The sequence below is a fragment of the Erinaceus europaeus genome, chromosome 19, assembly GCF_950295315.1.
Source record: "Erinaceus europaeus chromosome 19, mEriEur2.1, whole genome shotgun sequence".
Classification (NCBI taxonomy): domain Eukaryota; kingdom Metazoa; phylum Chordata; class Mammalia; order Eulipotyphla; family Erinaceidae; genus Erinaceus; species Erinaceus europaeus.
The window spans coordinates 19,877,784-19,894,881 of record NC_080180.1 but is presented as its reverse complement, the minus strand read 5'-3'; the positions used below and the strand labels follow the sequence as shown (position 1 = coordinate 19,894,881).

At 53.6% G+C, this 17,098-nt stretch overlaps 1 protein-coding gene across 3 annotated transcripts in view; it reads right to left on the bottom strand.

The window, feature by feature from the left end:
- Positions 1 to 17,098, bottom strand: part of PKP1 (plakophilin 1) — a 43,729-nt gene that overhangs the window by 11,385 nt on the left and 15,246 nt on the right. For all 3 annotated transcript variants that reach the window (XR_009546310.1, XR_009546311.1, XM_007522074.3), the window contains exons 3-5: positions 4,315 to 4,709; positions 2,425 to 2,569; positions 820 to 1,027 (exon numbers count right to left, since the gene is read on the bottom strand). Coding sequence is in view for 1 of the 3 variants with exons in the window: in XM_007522074.3 (XP_007522136.1) it covers positions 820 to 1,027; positions 2,425 to 2,569; positions 4,315 to 4,709 (748 nt within the window). In the remaining 2 variants the exon portion in view is untranslated. The remainder of the gene's footprint in view (positions 1 to 819; positions 1,028 to 2,424; positions 2,570 to 4,314; positions 4,710 to 17,098) is intronic.

Sequence of the window (17,098 nt, the reverse complement as noted above, 5' to 3'; positions counted from 1 at the left end):
AATTGAGAGTCCAGCACTTTATCCACTGCACAGCCTCCCAGACTAAAATTTTATTTCTTTAGTTAGTTAGTTATCAAAATGAGGGAGCAGAGCACATATCAGTCCTGGTGATGCTAGGGGTTGAACCTGTAGCCATTGGGGACCTCAGGAAGACTAGCCTGTGTTCTACTAGGTGGCGATATCTCCCTGCACCTTCATAGTGACTTCTTCTATTTTGTTTACTTTTTTACTGCCACCAGGGTTAATACAGGAGCTTGGTGCCTGTAGGATAAATCACTACATCACTACTTCCAGCAGCCAATTTTCCCTTTTTTTTCCCTTTTCCTTTTGCTTTATTTGATAGAGACAGAGAGAAATTGAGAAGGGGGAGATAGACAGACGGATAGATAGGTAGACAGACCTGCAGCACTGCTTCACAACTTGTGAAGCTCCCCCCTGCAGGTGGACCTTGAACATGGGTCCTTGAACCTGCTAAACGAATCCTCATCTAGCTGGGCCACCACCTGGCCCCCTTCATAGTGATTTCTGTCTCCTGTTTCCACCACCTCATCCTCCTCCTCATATTTAGTAAGCCCTGTCCCCATCAGCCTCACTTTCCCCACATAGCCATTCCTGTAGATCCTAGGGCCTATGGAATATGGACACCAGCCCTCTACCTTCTGTCTCTTCCTCTTCCACCCCACTAACCCACCTCGCCTAGCATTGGGCAGTACTATCTGGCCAAAGCCAGCACCGCACATTGACACAATGTGCCTGGTGCACCTGAGGGGTGTCGCCTGGGCCCCTGCTTGCCCACTCCCTTCCTGGTGGGGCCCCTACCAGTCAGCTGCTTCTGGATCTCGGTGCTGCTGGTTCTCCGTAGCAGGCTGACGGCCTCGCGGATCCCGTTCTGCCGCCGTGTCTCCAGCTTGTTGGTGGTGCTCCGGAAGACAAGGTTCCGCAGGGCACCCGCTGCCGCCTGCTGCACGTTCTGGTTGGGGCTGCGGAGGAGGTCCACCAGCTTGCAGATGCCGCTCAGCTGATAGACCTGTGGGAGGGGGCGTCAGCGCTGGAGGTGGGTGGGGAGGCAGCTCAGGCCCCTCCCCAAGCCTCTGTGCTCAGGCCCCAAAGATATGTGTCACTGACTGCACAGTTTCAGATGAGAGAGAGAGAACTAGAGAGAAAAGCAGAGTGCCACTTGAGTACATGTAGCACCCGGGTTTGAACCAAAAACCTTGTGAGTGCAAGTCCTGGGCTCCACCAGCTGAGCTCTTTCCTCAAAGTCTACTTTCAGCTCAGAAACACCCAGTCTGACGGGAAGTATGCAGTAATCAGTAGATTAAGAGTGGAGGTGGTGTGCCAACCCAGCCTGGGGATTCCACTTCCTCCCCTGCTCCCCAGTAAGGAGGACTGTCCTCAGAAACTCTTTCTCCTCTGGTAGAGGCTTGGGTGCGTGAATCCCAGACTCTTCCCTTTGGGCTGAGCTTCAGACACTGAAGGTCTCCTGACCTGCCAGTCAAACTGGGGAGGCCCCCAAGAAGCTCTGTTTCCTGGTGAGGAAGAAGACCAAGGCATATAGACAGACCGACTGACAAAGAGAAAGGGGAGGGTGGGGGAGCTGTGGTCATGTTATTATTTATTTATTTATATTTTTTAATTGTTGATAGGATTATCACTGGGGCTCAGTGCCTGAGAAATCTGTTGCTCCTAGGAGCCATTTTTTCCTTCTTTCTTTCTTTTATTTGTAGGACAGAGAAAAGTTAAAAGGGGAAGGGAATACAGGGAGGGAGAAAGACTGACAGACACCTGCAGCACTGCTTCACTGTTCTTACAACTTCTCCCATGCAGGTGGGGGGTGATGGCTTGAACCCGGTTCCTTGCACATGGTAAAGTATGTGCTCAACCAGATATGCCACTGCCAGGCCCCTGGTCATATTTACCAAGATTTTTGAAAGGGAAAGGGGATTTATTTATTTATTTATAAAACGGAAATGTTGACAAGACCATAGGATGAGAGGGGTACAATTCCACACAGTTCCCACCATGAGAACATCCCATCCCCTCCCCTAATAGTTTTCCTATTCTTTACCCCTCTGGGAGTATGGACCCAGGATCATTATGGAGTGCAGGAGGTAGAAGGTCTGGCTTCTGTAATTGCTTCCCCACTGAACATGGGCATTGGCAGGTTGATCCATACTCCCAGCCTGTCTCTCTCTTGGGAAAGGGGAATTCTGTGGAATCTTTGGCTGCCACTGAAGTTTCTCTCCCATAGCTAATGGAAGAGAAGCAGAGGGCTTTGCTGCCCAGCACTGACCATGAACCCTCCTCTCCAGACACTGGGCAGGGGGAGAAGGTGCCAGATCTAGGTGCTGGCACCCAGCTCACCTCCCACAGAGGGTCGGCCTGAGGCTGAGGTGCTGCAGCATGGTGGGGGCTCATGCTCACCTGCTGCTTGGCTGACTCATCCTGGAAGCAGGTGTGCTGGATGTAGTAGGCCCCGATGGCCTGCAACTTCTCATCCTGGGAGCTCAGGTACTGCACAGCCTTGGGGATGGTCAGCCCACTGCACTCAATGTCCTCGCTGCAGATCCTATGGGTAGATGTGTGGGCGGGTAGTGGGGTGGAACCAGTGCAGGGGCCCTGGCTACCCCTCTGTGCCAAAATGCCTCCAGAATGCCAGAACACAGCAGCCCTGGGGTCTTTGGAGGCCACAGATAGCAGAGGAAAGGACGGTTTCACCCCCTAGTGTGCACTGGCTGAGCAGAGGCTCTGGCCTTGGGCTCTGGCCTTGAACTCACCAAGAGGTGAGTTGCTTCTGCTGAGAAAGCTCTCGGCCTCATTCCTGAGTGGAAGTACTTGCCTGCTCTAACATTTCCTATGCTTGTGCTTGGCATGGGGATGATGCAAGGGGTTTCCTGAGCCTGTCTATCATCCAGCCACCCCCATCTATTCATCTCCCCTACCTCTCCATCCATCCATCCATCCATCCATCCATCCATCCATCCATCCATCCATCCCCCACTTATACATAACAGATCACCTACCTGTCTTTGTGTCTCCCTCCCTCCCTCCCTCCCTCCCTCCCTCCATTCACCTGTCTATATTTCCACCTTCCACTCTCCACATCTCCTCATCTCCCTTACCAATTCCCTCCCTCCATTTCCTTCTGGCCATGACTGCTCTCACTGGGAATGCAGTGAGACCCTATAGCTGGCTGTCTTCTCCAAGCACCCTCACTCAGCACTGTGTGCTCTGTCACTGGCTCAGCACTACTAAGACTCCGTCTCCTGTGCTGCTCCCTGAGACCTTCCCTGCCATCCACTATTCATAGAATGACACTGAAGGCAGGTGTGAGGCCGAGCTGCATGCACGACAGGCAGTCCAGCACATCTGAACCACAAAACCAGGACTGTCACATTTTAGCTTGACAATCTGGCTCTGCTGTGCCCCCTTTCTCACCCCAGCCCCTACTTGGGTCTTTTCTGGCAAGACTGCTCTCCTCACTGTGCTCCCTCTCTGCTGCCCACATCCCTGGCTGAAGTCTCACTCCCAGGATCCCCTCCAGCACCTGTGTTGTTTATTTTCACCCTGGTCTTCGACCTTTGTTGTCCTGATCCCCAACAAAGATAGAGGGGTTCCCAAGGGCAGGGGTGGTCCCATCTGGGGCACCCAGTCCTACCCCAACCTCTGGACCTCAGGGATACTAACTAGATGCCCAGCAGGTGTTCAATAAACATGTGTGCATTGTGTGGCCAACCTATTCCAGTTCTGGAACCATCACCCAGGAGCAGTCTGCCCTGGCCCTGCATTGTTAGTGCCCCTGATTCACACGGGAGCAGGCACCACCCTGCATCTGCCAGTCCAGTGTCATCTCTGGACACCTTGTCATTTATTTCCCCCTGTGTCCCACCAGACCCTGTCCTTCCCAGGCCTCTAGTCTGGAGAAATGAGGTAGGGCCTGGTGTTGTGCTGCTCACTCTCCCTGCTCCAACTTATTCACTTTACACCTCAATCCTGCTTGAGAAGGGGAGTCAGCTGAGCATCTCAGCAGGTGCTGGGCTGGGAAGGGCAGGACGCAGCCCAGGCTGTGTGGCCTTGAGCAAGTGACTTAACATCTCTGAGCCAGATGATCAACCTCTGGTCAGTTCCCTGGGGCTGATGCTGCTGGTGGGGGTCCACACAGGGAAACCCCCCTCCAGCCTGGTCAACCTGGGTTCTGCCCCCTTCATACAGAGCACTCCCTGACAACAGGGGGAAATTTAGGCCCAAGTTTGAGGCTGTGTCTCCCCCCAGCCTCGTGTGCCCCCACCCCCGTGCCCACCTGGCAGGACTCACTTGGAGCTGGCCCTGGAGTGGCCAAAGGACAGGTCCTTGTTACAGGTGAGGGGCGGGACGTACACAGGATCCTGCTTGGAGGTGCAGGACGGGGGGCGTGCCTGGCACTTCTTGGTTGCCTTCTGGCCACTACAGGTGCTGTAGAAGCTGTAGCGGTTCTGGGTGGTCTTGTGGCCCTTGCTGGTCAGCGTGCCCTTGCGCAGGGTGCCCCGTGGGTCACAGTAGAGGTCAGGCTCACTGCGGCTGGCCTTTATCTTCTGCATGAAGCAGAGGTCGCTGCCCGCGCCTGCCGGGGTGCAGGTGCCACGTGGGTAGTGGCGGCTCCAGTTCTCCATCTGACTGTAGGAGCTGAAGCGCCGGTTGTCAGGCTCCCGCTTGAGTGTCCCGTTGTAGATCTGGCCAGAGGGAGAGAGGATGAGGGGCTCAGTCAAGGCTGCTGCCTGGGGGTCCTGGGTTCTACTGACCACAGGATACATCCCCCCTACAGTCCTCTTTATCATTTATTTATTAGATAAAGAAAGAGAAATTGAGAGGCAAGAGGGGAGGGAGAAAAAGAGAGACTTGCAACACTGCTTCACCAATCATGAGGCTTCCCTCCTTGCAGGTGGGGATCAGGGGCTCGAACCTGCATCCTTGCACACAGTAACATGTGTGCTCACTGGGTGTGCCACTGCCTGGCCCCTCCCCCAAGTCCCATAACAGCGCTCAGAGAGTGGCAGGTGGCAGTGGAAAGCATCTCATCACCATCTGATGTGTTACGCTTCTGTTATGCTTTATGGCAGATGATGAGTCTGTTTACAGGTTTTGGGCACTTGCAATGTAAGGGAGCAGAGTGCAGTGCCAGCAGGGAGGATACACACAGCCCAGTGACACAGCTGGGGCTGGGCTGCCAGGGCACAGCCTAATCTGGGGACTGGGTCCTCTGCATTTGATTGTCACAGATCCGGGAGGGCAGCAGAAGGCCCTGAAAGGACAGGGCCCTTCCAACAGTCAGTTGTTCAGAGATTGACTAAGCTGGGGTCTGGCATGTGTCCCCAGGCTGTCACCCTGTGCTATAGCCAGCCCTCTTTGGGGGTCTGGACTCAGCTTGGGGAACTTCCTCCTATTCTGGCCAGCCTTCTAGATTCACTCCCCTCCATTACAGCGAGAAGCAGGTGGGGAGCCTCCTGTTTTGTGGGTACATTCACACAGGAGAGCACCCCAGAGGGCTACAAGGCTAGCTTCTGGGCTCAGCCCTCAGGCTTTCAGGGTTGAGGATAGGCAGAAACTTAGTCCAACACTAGGGTGTCTGGAGGGCCTTGGGTCAGCCCAGCTGGGGAGCAGGCCTCTCTGGGAAGAGCCTGAGTGCTAAGGCTCCACGGGAAGGTGCTCCCAGCAGAGGTGTCCAAGGAACACTTTCCCAGGAGCTCAGCCACAGGCCTGCCTGCTCTGACTTGTCTTCTTCTAACTGGAGGTTCAACATCCAGCCCGAGAAAAGTGCCGGCTCAGGGCTCATTTCTCCTGTGAGCCAGGGCCAAGCCTGCCCCACCCTGTGAGGGGGAAAGAAAGAGAGAGAATGTGTGTGTGTGTACATGTATGACCACATGTGTGTGGGTGTATATGAGCATGTGTACATTAATATGCATACAAGTGTTGCATGTATAAATGTGAGGGGATGCATGTGTGTGTGAGTTGTGTGACTGTGTGCATAAGCATGTGGGTATGTGAGTGTGTTTATGAATGTGCATGAAAGCATGTGTGAGTTGTGTGACTGTGAATGTGTATGTATGTATGCCTGTGAGTGTGTGCACGTGTGAGGTCAGTGGCACTTGGCTTACTCCCCCCAACACCAGGCCTTGCCTGGCACCCAAGGCTGAGGGCAGGTCCCTTTCATCTCTTCAGGGAGAACCTTCTGGGCAAAAAGCCACCCAAGATGTTAGGTTCCCTGTCAGATGTGGCATCCACAGCCCCGAAACCACAGATTGGTCATCCCCACTGAGGCCCAGCTGGGCGTGCTGGCAGGCACAACTCTCTTCTCCAAAGCCCCTCAGGGACCTGGTATGGGTGCTGGGTGGCCTGAGGGGACAGTAATAGGGCAGAAGGGGGTGAGGGCAGTGCTGAGTCTGTGGACACAGGATGCACCATGAAGACAACACACAAAATGGGTGTTTAAGCTTGTGCTGCCCCAGGCCCTGGCCACACACCCCAGCTGCCAACTCTCAGGCAATGACTGGACATGGTGATGGTGCCCCTCCCAGACAGTGAGAGAGCCCTTCAGTGGCAGTGCAACAAGGGGTGCTCTTGTTCTCACTCTGTTACAGCCCTGCACGTCACCCCAGACACCTGCTGAGGAGTGCGGACGCTTGTCCTGGCGAGGGCCCAGTGGACAGACAGGGCTTTGGGGAGGCAGGGGCCGTGCCAAGTCTCAGTGAGAGTGGGCTGCCCCCAGGAAATGGGTGCTGGCTGTGTCTGCAGTGGGGGAGGCAGGTGTGGTGGGAACAGAGCCGCCCCTGGGGACTACATCTCCAGCTGCTCCCCAGGAGCCACACCCCAATGGCGTCACCATTCCTGGGAACTGCACCTCAGTTCCTGTGTCGCAGGTGCTGGTTGTTGCGGCAGCTGTAAGTGGCTGCCTTCCATAGGAGGCCTCATGGTGCTTGGCCCATCTGGAGTAGAGCTTCCACTGAGTCAAGTCCTAGCCTCAGTGTGCCACAGGGGCCCTGGGACCACTCCCACTCCCAGCCCCCTGGGCTCATATTGACACCAGCCCCCTGCTCAGAGGGCCTGTGACCTGCCACCTCCCCCTCTTTTTGTCCATTGGGATGACAAGTCTTGGGACTCTGGGTGTGTCTCCTGGTATGGGAGAAACCCCTGCAACAGAGGAGTACTTGGTGATCAAGAATAAGGGCCCAGGAGCCAGATGGTCAGAGTTGAGCCCTGGCCATGCCTATCCCCCAGTGGGCGGCTTTGGACAAGTCACTTATGAAGACATATTTTGCAGCTGGCAAAAGCCACATTTACACATTATGCCACAGCAATTTAAATCCCAAGTGCCCCAGAGCTTTATATATAAAACCAGGATCACACTTGAACCCGGGTTTGGAAAATTCAATGAAGGGATGTTTACCTTTTATTTTTAGATTTATTTTATTTCACATAAGACATATCTTGACAGAGAAAGAGAGGGAGGGAACTGGGATCCTAAGGCATGTATGTTCCATACTCTACCAGTTGAGCTATTTTCCCAGCCACTGAAGGGATGTTTGTAAAGTGCTAAAGACCATGCCTGACGTAAGTAAGTGTGTGTTCACCAGAAACACCTCTCCTCTGTCTGCTTAGACTGTTCCTAGCTGCTGTTTTTTTTCCTTCTTTTTTTTAAATATTTATTTTATTTATTTATTCCCTTTTGTTGCCCTTGTTGTTTTATTGTTGTAGTTATTATTGTTGTTGTTGTTGTTGGATAGGACAGAGAGAAATGGAGAGAGGAGGGGAAGACAGAGAGGAGGAGAGAAAGATAGACACCTGCAGACCTGCTTCACCGCCTGTGAAGCGACTCCCCTGCAGGTGGGGAGCCGGGGGTTCGAACCGGGATCCTTATGCCGGTCCTTGTGCTTTGCGCCACCTGTGCTTAACCCGCTGCGCTACAGCCCAACTCCCCCTAGCTGCTGTTTTAACAGCAAGAGTTTAACATCACTGGAGCCATCTCTGACAGAGCCATAGAGCCACCAGCTTGACTCAAGAGAGGGGCAAGCCAGGATGCCAGAATAATCCAGGAAAGGGGTATACTGGAGACCCTCACTGACATCAGCTAGTTTCAGAGTAACAAGAGGCACATGGTTCATGCAGATAGGGCCCCCAGGGAGAAACTGGGTTTTGTGACTGAAAGGTGCTGTGTATTTGTGTATGTGGATGTCTGATGGCGTCTGGTATGGGACAGTCCTTCACTGAGAAGGATGCTCCATGTATTGCAGGTCCCCAGGCTCACCCCTCATTCCATTGTGACCATCCAGAATATCCTCACACAAACCCCAAACTTCCCTCAGGGTCCCAGGCAAACAGTGGCAGCAGAGGGCAGGAGGGGGGGCTCCTGAGCACACTCCCACACTCAGATAGCAATCTGCTGGCAGTGTCCCCTGCTTTGAATACAAAAGACAGTGGTATACACACACACACACACCACACCACACCACACACACCACACACACACACCACACCACACACACCACACACACACCACACACACACACACACACACACCACACCACACACACCACACAAACACACCTCACACACACACACACACCACACACACACACCTCACACACACACACACACCACACACACACACACATCACACACCACACACACACACACACCACACACACACACACCACACACACACACACACACACACACCACACACACACACACACACACACACACACACACACACACCCCACACACACCACACACACACACACACACACACACACACACACCTTGTTTGCTTAGTTCATGCCTCCCTGGGAAATTTCAGCTGTCAGTGGGATGGTGCATGGATCACAACATTCCAGCGGCTAGCTTTCAGAAAGCAGGCTGTGCTGCATGGCCCAGGACCCTAATGGGAATCTCGTGGAGTCAGTGCTTGGAACCAGAGAGCCCAGGCTTGCAACTCTCCCACATACCTCCCTTTTCTCCTCTACCCAACACACTCATGCCTTCTTGTTTCTGATGGAGAGGCCCTCTGTGTGTTCTAGAAGGTGATGAGACCAAAGCAAACAGTGCCAGCCCCAGACCTCGAGTCACTAAGAAATGAGTGTGGAAAAAAAAAAAAGAGAAAGGAGTTGGGCGGTAGCAAAGTGGGTTAAGCACACGTGGCGTAAAGCACAAGGACCAGCGTAAGGGATTCCAGTTTGAGCCCCCGGCTCCCCGCCTGCAGGGGAGTCACTTCACAAGAAGTTAAGCAGGTCTGCAGGTATCTATCTTTCTCTCCCCCTCTCTGTTTTCCCCTCTTCTCTCCATTTCTCTCTGTTTTATCCAACAATGACAACAATAACAACAACAAAAACAAGGGCAACAAAAGGGAATAAATAAATATTAAAAAAAGAAAGAAAGAAATGAGTGTGCTCTGTCCCCTCTTTGAACAGCTGCCTGTCTGGGACCTTGAGCTGGACAGTGACCAATGAATCAGGACGGTGGCATCTTTATGTCCTTCCACCAGCGTCAATCCTGACCACTCCTTCCCCCCTCCCATTTTGCCGATGACCTAGCCGTGGGGCACAGAGCCAGGGCAAACTGGTCAGCTAGGCCTCATCCTGCCTGGATTCCCCCCTCCTCCTTGCCATGTGCCCCTTTGTGGATACTCGTGCAGCCCCCCTCCACCTTCTGCTGAGATGCTGTCCCATCTTGCACAGCTTTCTTCGCCAACCCCCACTCATACCCACCTCCCTCCACAGCTGCGCTCAAAGGTGACACCTCCCAGAGCCGGATACCAGTAGTGCCCAGAGCTGAGCCCTTCTCTCTCGGTGGCCATGGGCCTTTGTGTTCCCTAGTATCTGGAGTGGTTTTCTGTCACTGCACTGAGCTCTCTGGGGAAATGATGCACATTACCAGGCCCAGAACAGGGATGAGCTCCCAGCAAGTGCTCAGTCCCGGACAGTTGTGCCCTGCGTGCTGAGTATGTGTGCTGGGCCTTCAGGCTGCCATTATCTCTGTGGGCAGGGGCTTCCAGACAGAGCAAGCCAGGCTTTGGGGACATCAAGGAAGGCCAGGATGCCTCCTTTGCCCCCTGTGTCTGGGCAGCCCATCCCAGAGAGTTCCATTCTAGCTGGGGCTGAACAGGAGGGAACCAGGTCTGTGCCAGGCGGCCTGAGGAGAGGGAGGGCTGTTTCTCCAGCTATTAGTCCATTTTAAAAAGCAGGCTGTAGCCAGTGAGGCTGGTCAGACCAGCTCTCCCTCTGGCCACCACACCCTGCTCCTCCCTGCCTGGTCCTCAACACAGCCAGCAAAATGCCTAGCTTGGCCTTTCAGCAGGACTTCCAATGTCCCACTTCTGAGGCTGGGTGCACATAGTGACTTGGGGTCTTGCACAGGGCTCTCCCAAACAAGAGGCCTTGACCAGGAGGAAGTGCCATTCCCTTCATGTGTCCATGTGCCCTCTCTGAGGTGTGGGCAACTTCTGTCTTTCCAAGGTCCCCAGCAGGACTGGGTACAGCAAGGGCAAGGGGCACCCATCTGGTGGTAGAGACCACCCAGCCTGGGAGGGGGACCTTAGGGCTGCAGAAGCAGGCATCCCCAGGAGGGTGGCTGCTGGCTCAGCACTTAGACTCAGCGTGGGAGCCCAGGCTCCTGAGTCACCGAGGTGGAACTTGGGCAGGGGGAGTGCCAATCCCGCCTCCCCTGGGGCTCTGCTCCCTCCCTGGTGAGGTGCAGCAGCCAGCCCAGAGCTGGCATCCCTCCCTCCCTGGCACTAGTTGGGGGGGCAACAGGGAACAGAGCACACCTCCACTCAGATGCTCAGAGTGAATGTACCTGCTGCTGCCCCACTGTTCTGCCACCAGCTATAGCCACTGACCCAGGAGAGAAGCACAGTTTGTGAAGAGCAGGAGAACAGTGGGGATTGTTCTGGTGTTGCTCTGTCTGAGGAGACTAGGCACAGAGAACCTGAGAAGACTGACACTGGGTGTGGGCACCTCCCATTAAGACAAAAAAATTCCACACATCTTGGACACCCATCTATTCTGTGAGTATAGATTTCACTAGAGATATGGTTACTCACAGACAGTGCCCTTAAAGTAAACAGGGTGTGGAGAGAAAGCTCACTAAGTAAGGCTTGTAGCTTGCCATGAACACGGATGAAGCTCAAACCCTCACACCACACTGGAGTGTCATGGGGGAATCTCTGGTTGCTATGCTCTCTCTCTCTCTCTCTCTCTCTCTCTCTCTCTCTCTCTCTCCCTGTCTTTATCTGAATGTAAAAGCCCATCTGAGAGTGCTGACAATGCACATTTAGGCGACCCCACCGACATGCATGCACAAGTATATACACCCCACACACATTTCAATGGTGGAACCTTGAGTGTATGCCTCTCAGGTCAGTATCAAGGAATGTGGATAATTGAGAACAGGTTTTTTTTAAAGTATCTGGATGAGTGAAATCCAAGCAGAAGAGATCTCTGACATCAAGTTCAAGGCTAGAGCTTGCAGTTCTCTCGGGAAGGTTGAAGAGATAGTCTTCCAGGTGGGGAGGGTCTTCAGTGGAGGGGGCTAACCTCAGGGGGCTTCAGGGCTCTTGTGAGCAGGAAAGAATGCTGGGGGGGGGGCAGCATAATGGTTCTGCAAAAGACTTTTATGCCCAAGGCTGAGGGCTCAGGTTCAGTCCCCAGCACCACCCTCAGATAGAGCTGAGCAGTGCTCTGGTTTCTGTCTGTATCTTTCTTTCTGTATGTATCCCAATAAAATAAATGTATAAAATATTTTTTTAAAGGAAAAGAAAACTGCTCAATACCCTACCTCCCTGCCCCACCATGTGGACCCTCAGCCGCAGCTCTGCCTCCTCGTTCTGTCTCAGCTCAATCAGGGAAGCAAGTTCTCTGCACAGCTTCTCTTGTTCCTCTCTCTCCACATCTCAAAAGTGGGGTTTCCTCTACTCCTTGCCACCCCTGAGTGAGCTTGGGAATGGTGACTTAGGACTTTGTATGTAGACTTATCTGATTCATTTCAGAAAAGACCCTACTACCTCTTGTAGGTATCGACCTCTCGGACCCAGCTCTCATGGGCCCTAGTCTCAGAGCAGCTGCCCTTGATTCCTGCTGTTTCTCCTTCATAAGTATAAATGAATCCGAGACAAGGCCATTCTGTGAGTCTTTACACTGGGGCCTTACACGGTCCCAGTGTGAAATAGTTCCTGCAAGGCCATCTGGGGTGCAAGAAGCTCTCACTGGGCAAGACTACCCCACCCCCATCTATTCTGGGGTATCTTCAAGGAGGCTCACCATCACCCTGAGACCTCTCCCCTGTGCTTCCCAGCCCTAGAGAGAGGGAGACCACAGGCTATAAGGTGGGAACAATTTGACAGGTGTCTTTTTGCCACCCCCCCCCCAAAAAAAAAGTCTTTGGAGACCAACAGTGGGGGGTGCCATGCCTGCCAGGTAAATTTGAAAATGGTGAATATCATTGTGAGTTCTGCCAGCTCTGGGTTCTAACACCCCTCCCTGTGTTGGTCACCCAGCCACTCAGTCACTTGTGCCTGGAGACTGACCAATGACAGAGTGCCTGCCTCTAGGGGGCGCTCTATAGGAACCCCAGGCCACACTTCTGACTGGTTACTGACCTTTCCCACTGCAAAACCCATCCAGGGGTTCTAGACAAAGTAGGTGACTGCTTGTGTCTTTGACCCCTTTGTGTAAGGTCCCAGGGGACCTTTAAGAAGGACAAAGCTCCTCAGCTGTGTGATGAGACTCCACTGCCCAAAGACATGGGCTGGCAGGTCCTCTGGCCCAAGGGATGTTGGAGAACAAGGACACATTGTGATGAATCTGTCCTGGGTGACAAGGAAGGTGCAGAAAGGGGCTGGTGACCCTCTCACCGCACCTGTCTAAGGCGAACCACCCAGACATACTGAGCACATGAAGTGGCATCTCCTGGACTTAACCAGTGCTAGCCCAGCTTCTCTGGGCTCTGGAGGCTGGCATGCACTGAGCCCAGCCTTAGGGTGTCCAAGAAGGGATGAAGGCTGCAAGGAGATGCGAGGGGTCCTGGAGTGCCCTGCCTCTCTGGGATAGCACTCATGCAGAGCCCAGCACTGAGCTGGCTTAGCTGGAACAGAAAGCATGAGAGGCCAGGTCAGAAGCCCCATCTCCAAATGTCCCATGAAAGGCAATGTATAGGCAGGCAGTAACTGCCACCTCGGTGAGGCAGGGACTCCCTCTGCTGCTTTTGTCCTTGACCTCAGCTCTGTCTGAGGCACTGGGCCAGCCTGGGGCCATCATGGTGCCCTGTCTCCCCAAGTAGAGGGTGACTTCAGACCATCAGAGGACCCCACAGCAGCTAACACTGCCCTTCCTCCCACCACTGTGATGAGCTCGAGGAGAAAGGCTAGGCCAGTGCCAGAATATTCCTTTAGCACTTGTCAACTGCCCCATCTGAGCAGAATAAAAGGAAGATGTGTCCAGGTGGGCTGAAGTGGGGGCATTACTTTTACTCCTTGTCACTGGTTATAAGGTGAGGGTAGCCTTCATTTAGGCAAAGGAACTGTTGTCTGCCCTTGAGTTAGTGGTGGAAAGTTTCTTTTCCAAATCAAAGCACAGAAGATACAAGTCATTCCATTAAAATCCTAGCTGTAGTGGGTGTGATTGCTTTGTCACAGTTGTCACCATGGGGCACCTGGGACCGAGGTTTCAGAGACATGGTAATAGAGGCAGCATGAGCTTGACGCAGGGAGCGCTGGGAAAGGAGTCAGAGAAGAAGGCCTGGCCCTTCCCTGTTGGGCTGTGCAGCTTTGGCCAGTTACCTTACTTCTCTGAGCCTCAGTTTCCCTGAACACTGGGCCCCTGAAAGGCTGCTTTGAACTCCTGGCAGTCTGGGATTCAGTCCCTGCCTCCTTTCCAACTGTCCTTACCCCTTCCAGTCCCTTTCCTGTGTATCTTGGTAGAGCAGGAGGGAGAAGAGGAGAGAGGCTCCCAGTCAAAACTGCTCCTCTCTCATCTCCATTTCCACATTGCTCCAACCCTCCTCGCCCAGTTGGATTCTGTTTTTCAGCTGAGTTTGCTCTCCAGAGCAGGAAGGCCTCCGCAGAGGCATGCCAGGGCCCCGGGGGAGAATGCCGAGCCTCGCCCGGCCAAGGGTGGGGATGCCTCTTCCACCCACCTGGGAAAGGTGTGCTTGTCTCACTGAGCCCAGTGACAAAGGGAACACTCATGCCGCACAAGCTCTCCCAGCTTTGTCTGCTTTGGCCCTTCCTCACTGGCCCCTGGCTCTTCTTTCTCCTCTTGCTCAGCCCAGCAAGCTCTGTGCCCCACCTGCATGGCTTCCAGGAAAACCAGAGTGGCTTCAAAATGCCTGCCCTCCCCAGCCAGCAGGGACCATCAGCTCACAGTGGGGAAATGAAAACAGCACTGTGTGTAAGCCACATGCTGCACTAACTGGGGGGGGGGGGGGTCATTAGATGGAAGTGGGGAGCTTTCCCACAGGGGAGTGGCAGATTGAAGATGAAGGCAGCAGGCTGAGCAGCCTGCATGCTGCCACTTGCCTGCTAATCCCGACCCCAGCCCCCTCCCCTGATCCCCCAGGGCCTGGCTGCAGACCCCCTGGGCTCTCCAGTGGCCAGGCCAGAGCCAGGTTGCAGCTCCCCAGGCCCTGCCATTTCCAGAGCTAGAGAGGTAGGTCTACAGAACCTCATAGTTAATTACATCCTCGCTTGTGCTTTTCTTTCATCTGTTTGCTTTGTCTTTAACTGTAGCATGAAGACATTAAAGCCTTACAGGTTGAGTTGATTAGTTCTTGTCAGGACTAAAAAAAAAAATCAATGTCAAATGCCCAATTCTACTGATTTTCCTCTGAAAATAAACAAAGAAGCTTATGATTATTCATGATGCTTCAGATCTTCCCTGTGAGGTTTGAGGAGCCCTAGTTTGAAAGAGAAGGGGGGTAGTGGTGGGACAAAGGCCAAGGCATAAAGAAACTTCCTTCCTTGGAGAAAATATCAGCCCATTTTTGGTGGCTGGAGAAATCTACACCCTGTAGTATCTCAGGATGGAAGAACAGACACTTGGATGGACCCAAGCGTGGTTTTTCAAGCTTGGACATAAACCCCAGGTTCCGGGGTTGCTGAGTGGGTGTGACCCATGAGAAGGGCCAGCCAAGGCAAGGAAGGAAGGAGAGGTGGACCTGGCTCTGTGGTCTCTTATGAGGAGAGATCCTTGGTTCTGATACCACCTCAGAGGCAATGCTGCTGGATAATTGTGTCCTGAAGCCACAGTAGGTGGTGACATCTCTCCCTGGACATTTGGCCAAGCTGCCCTCCCCATAGGGCAAGCCTTCTACTGGGACGGTATTCCTTGTGGGGATGGTGGAGAGAGTGGGTCCGTGGGCCCCACACGGGGCACCTCCCAACTTTTCCCTTCTGAGGAAGGACACAGATTATGAATGTCAGAGCTGCTAGGAGCTGAGGAACCTGCCTGAGAGCCATCTAGTCTCTTCCATGATGCACCAGGCACTTGGCTGGAAAGGGTTCCAGCCACCACCGCCAGCTCCCAAGCAATGAGGGATGCTCACTCCAGGCCAGTGTTGCCTGCTGGTCTCTCCACTGGCTTAGTCCTCCCTGGTTTGCCTTAGTCAGGGAGAGGTCTCCTATGGAGGCTGAGTTCAAGCCCAAGAAGGAAGCTTATCACACTGGGCCCAAAGCCTGACCAGAAGGCATCAGGAACTTCCACATGGAAGCAGTCAGGTAATGGATGCTATTAGACAGGGTCCCACCCCCAAGAAACGCCCCAGAAACAACTGGCTTTGCTACTGGCTTCTCTTCCATGTTTTATTTGTTTTGTAACATTGGGGCTCTAGACACGCATGATTTCACTGTTCCAAGGCTGTATTTCTCATTCTTTAAATATCTGACACACATACAAGGAGGGCAGAAAGACAGTGAGATTTAAATTATAGTGCCAAAGCGTCCCCCAGCACCATAGCATTTTCATGTGGTGCTGGGCTCAAACCCAGGCCATGCACATGACAAGGCAGGTACTCCACCAGTGACTTCCATTCACCACAGTTTCCAGCCCAACCATGTGTCTGTGAAAACTATGGTAATTCCCTGAAATACACCAACTCATTGTAACAGTGGAGAGAGAGAGAGGAAAGTTTCCTCAATGCTGGATGTGGTTCAAGGGCCTGGTTTTGTGAGATGCTGCTGTTCCATCTAAAGTCACAGAAGACACACTGTGCTCTCACTCCCTGGAGGGAGGAGTGGCCAGGGAGCGGCTGGGAGCGCGCCTGCCTCAGCCATTTCTCTTTTGGGCACACGCCGTCCCTTGGCAAGTAGGGTGGTTGTCTCTTCTTGTTGGGTGAGGGAGGGCCTGGGGCTCTGTGGGACCCTCCTATCTCCCAGGGCTGGGTGGCAGTGAGTCACCAGTTGGCAGCAAGGCCACTGAGTTGGCAGGCCTGTCAGTCACTCCCTCTCTCAGCAGAAGTCATGACAGCCTGGGGGTATGGGTCAGTGTCCACTCTGCCTTTCCTCCCACTGGACTTGTCAAGAGCAGACAGAGGCTCAGCAGGCCCAGCCCAAAGGACGTTCAGAGCTGATAAATGAGAGCAGGCTCCCGGGAAGAGGCAGAGGGCAGAGTCCTTTGCTGTCTGCTTCCCCTCTGTAAAGCTGAAGTAAATGACCCTGCCATCTCCCCAGCCTGTTGTGAAGGATAATTAACCCCATTCTCCTGGTGCCTGGGGCTATAGGGACAAAAGCAGGGAGGACTTACAGAAGGCATTATCTGTCTGCAGGCCTGAGGTGGAGGAGGTCCCCAAGTGTTGCCCCTGGCCCTGAAGAGACCGCCACAAGTCCCTCAGCCCTGCTGGGGCAACAATCCAGCCCCCTACAACTCATATGACTGACATATGCACAACCCCACTTCTTTGTGAAACAGAATTGTAACCTGTGTCATAGACAGGCAAGCTGAAGCTCAGGCTAAGCACTTGCCTCAGGACATATAGCTAGTTAAGGAACAAAGCTGGCATCAGGGCTTGAGCTTCCTGGCCAAAGCCCAGGGCTTCTTCCTCCATGCCAGGGTGATCTAAAGAGTGGGCTCTGTCAGTG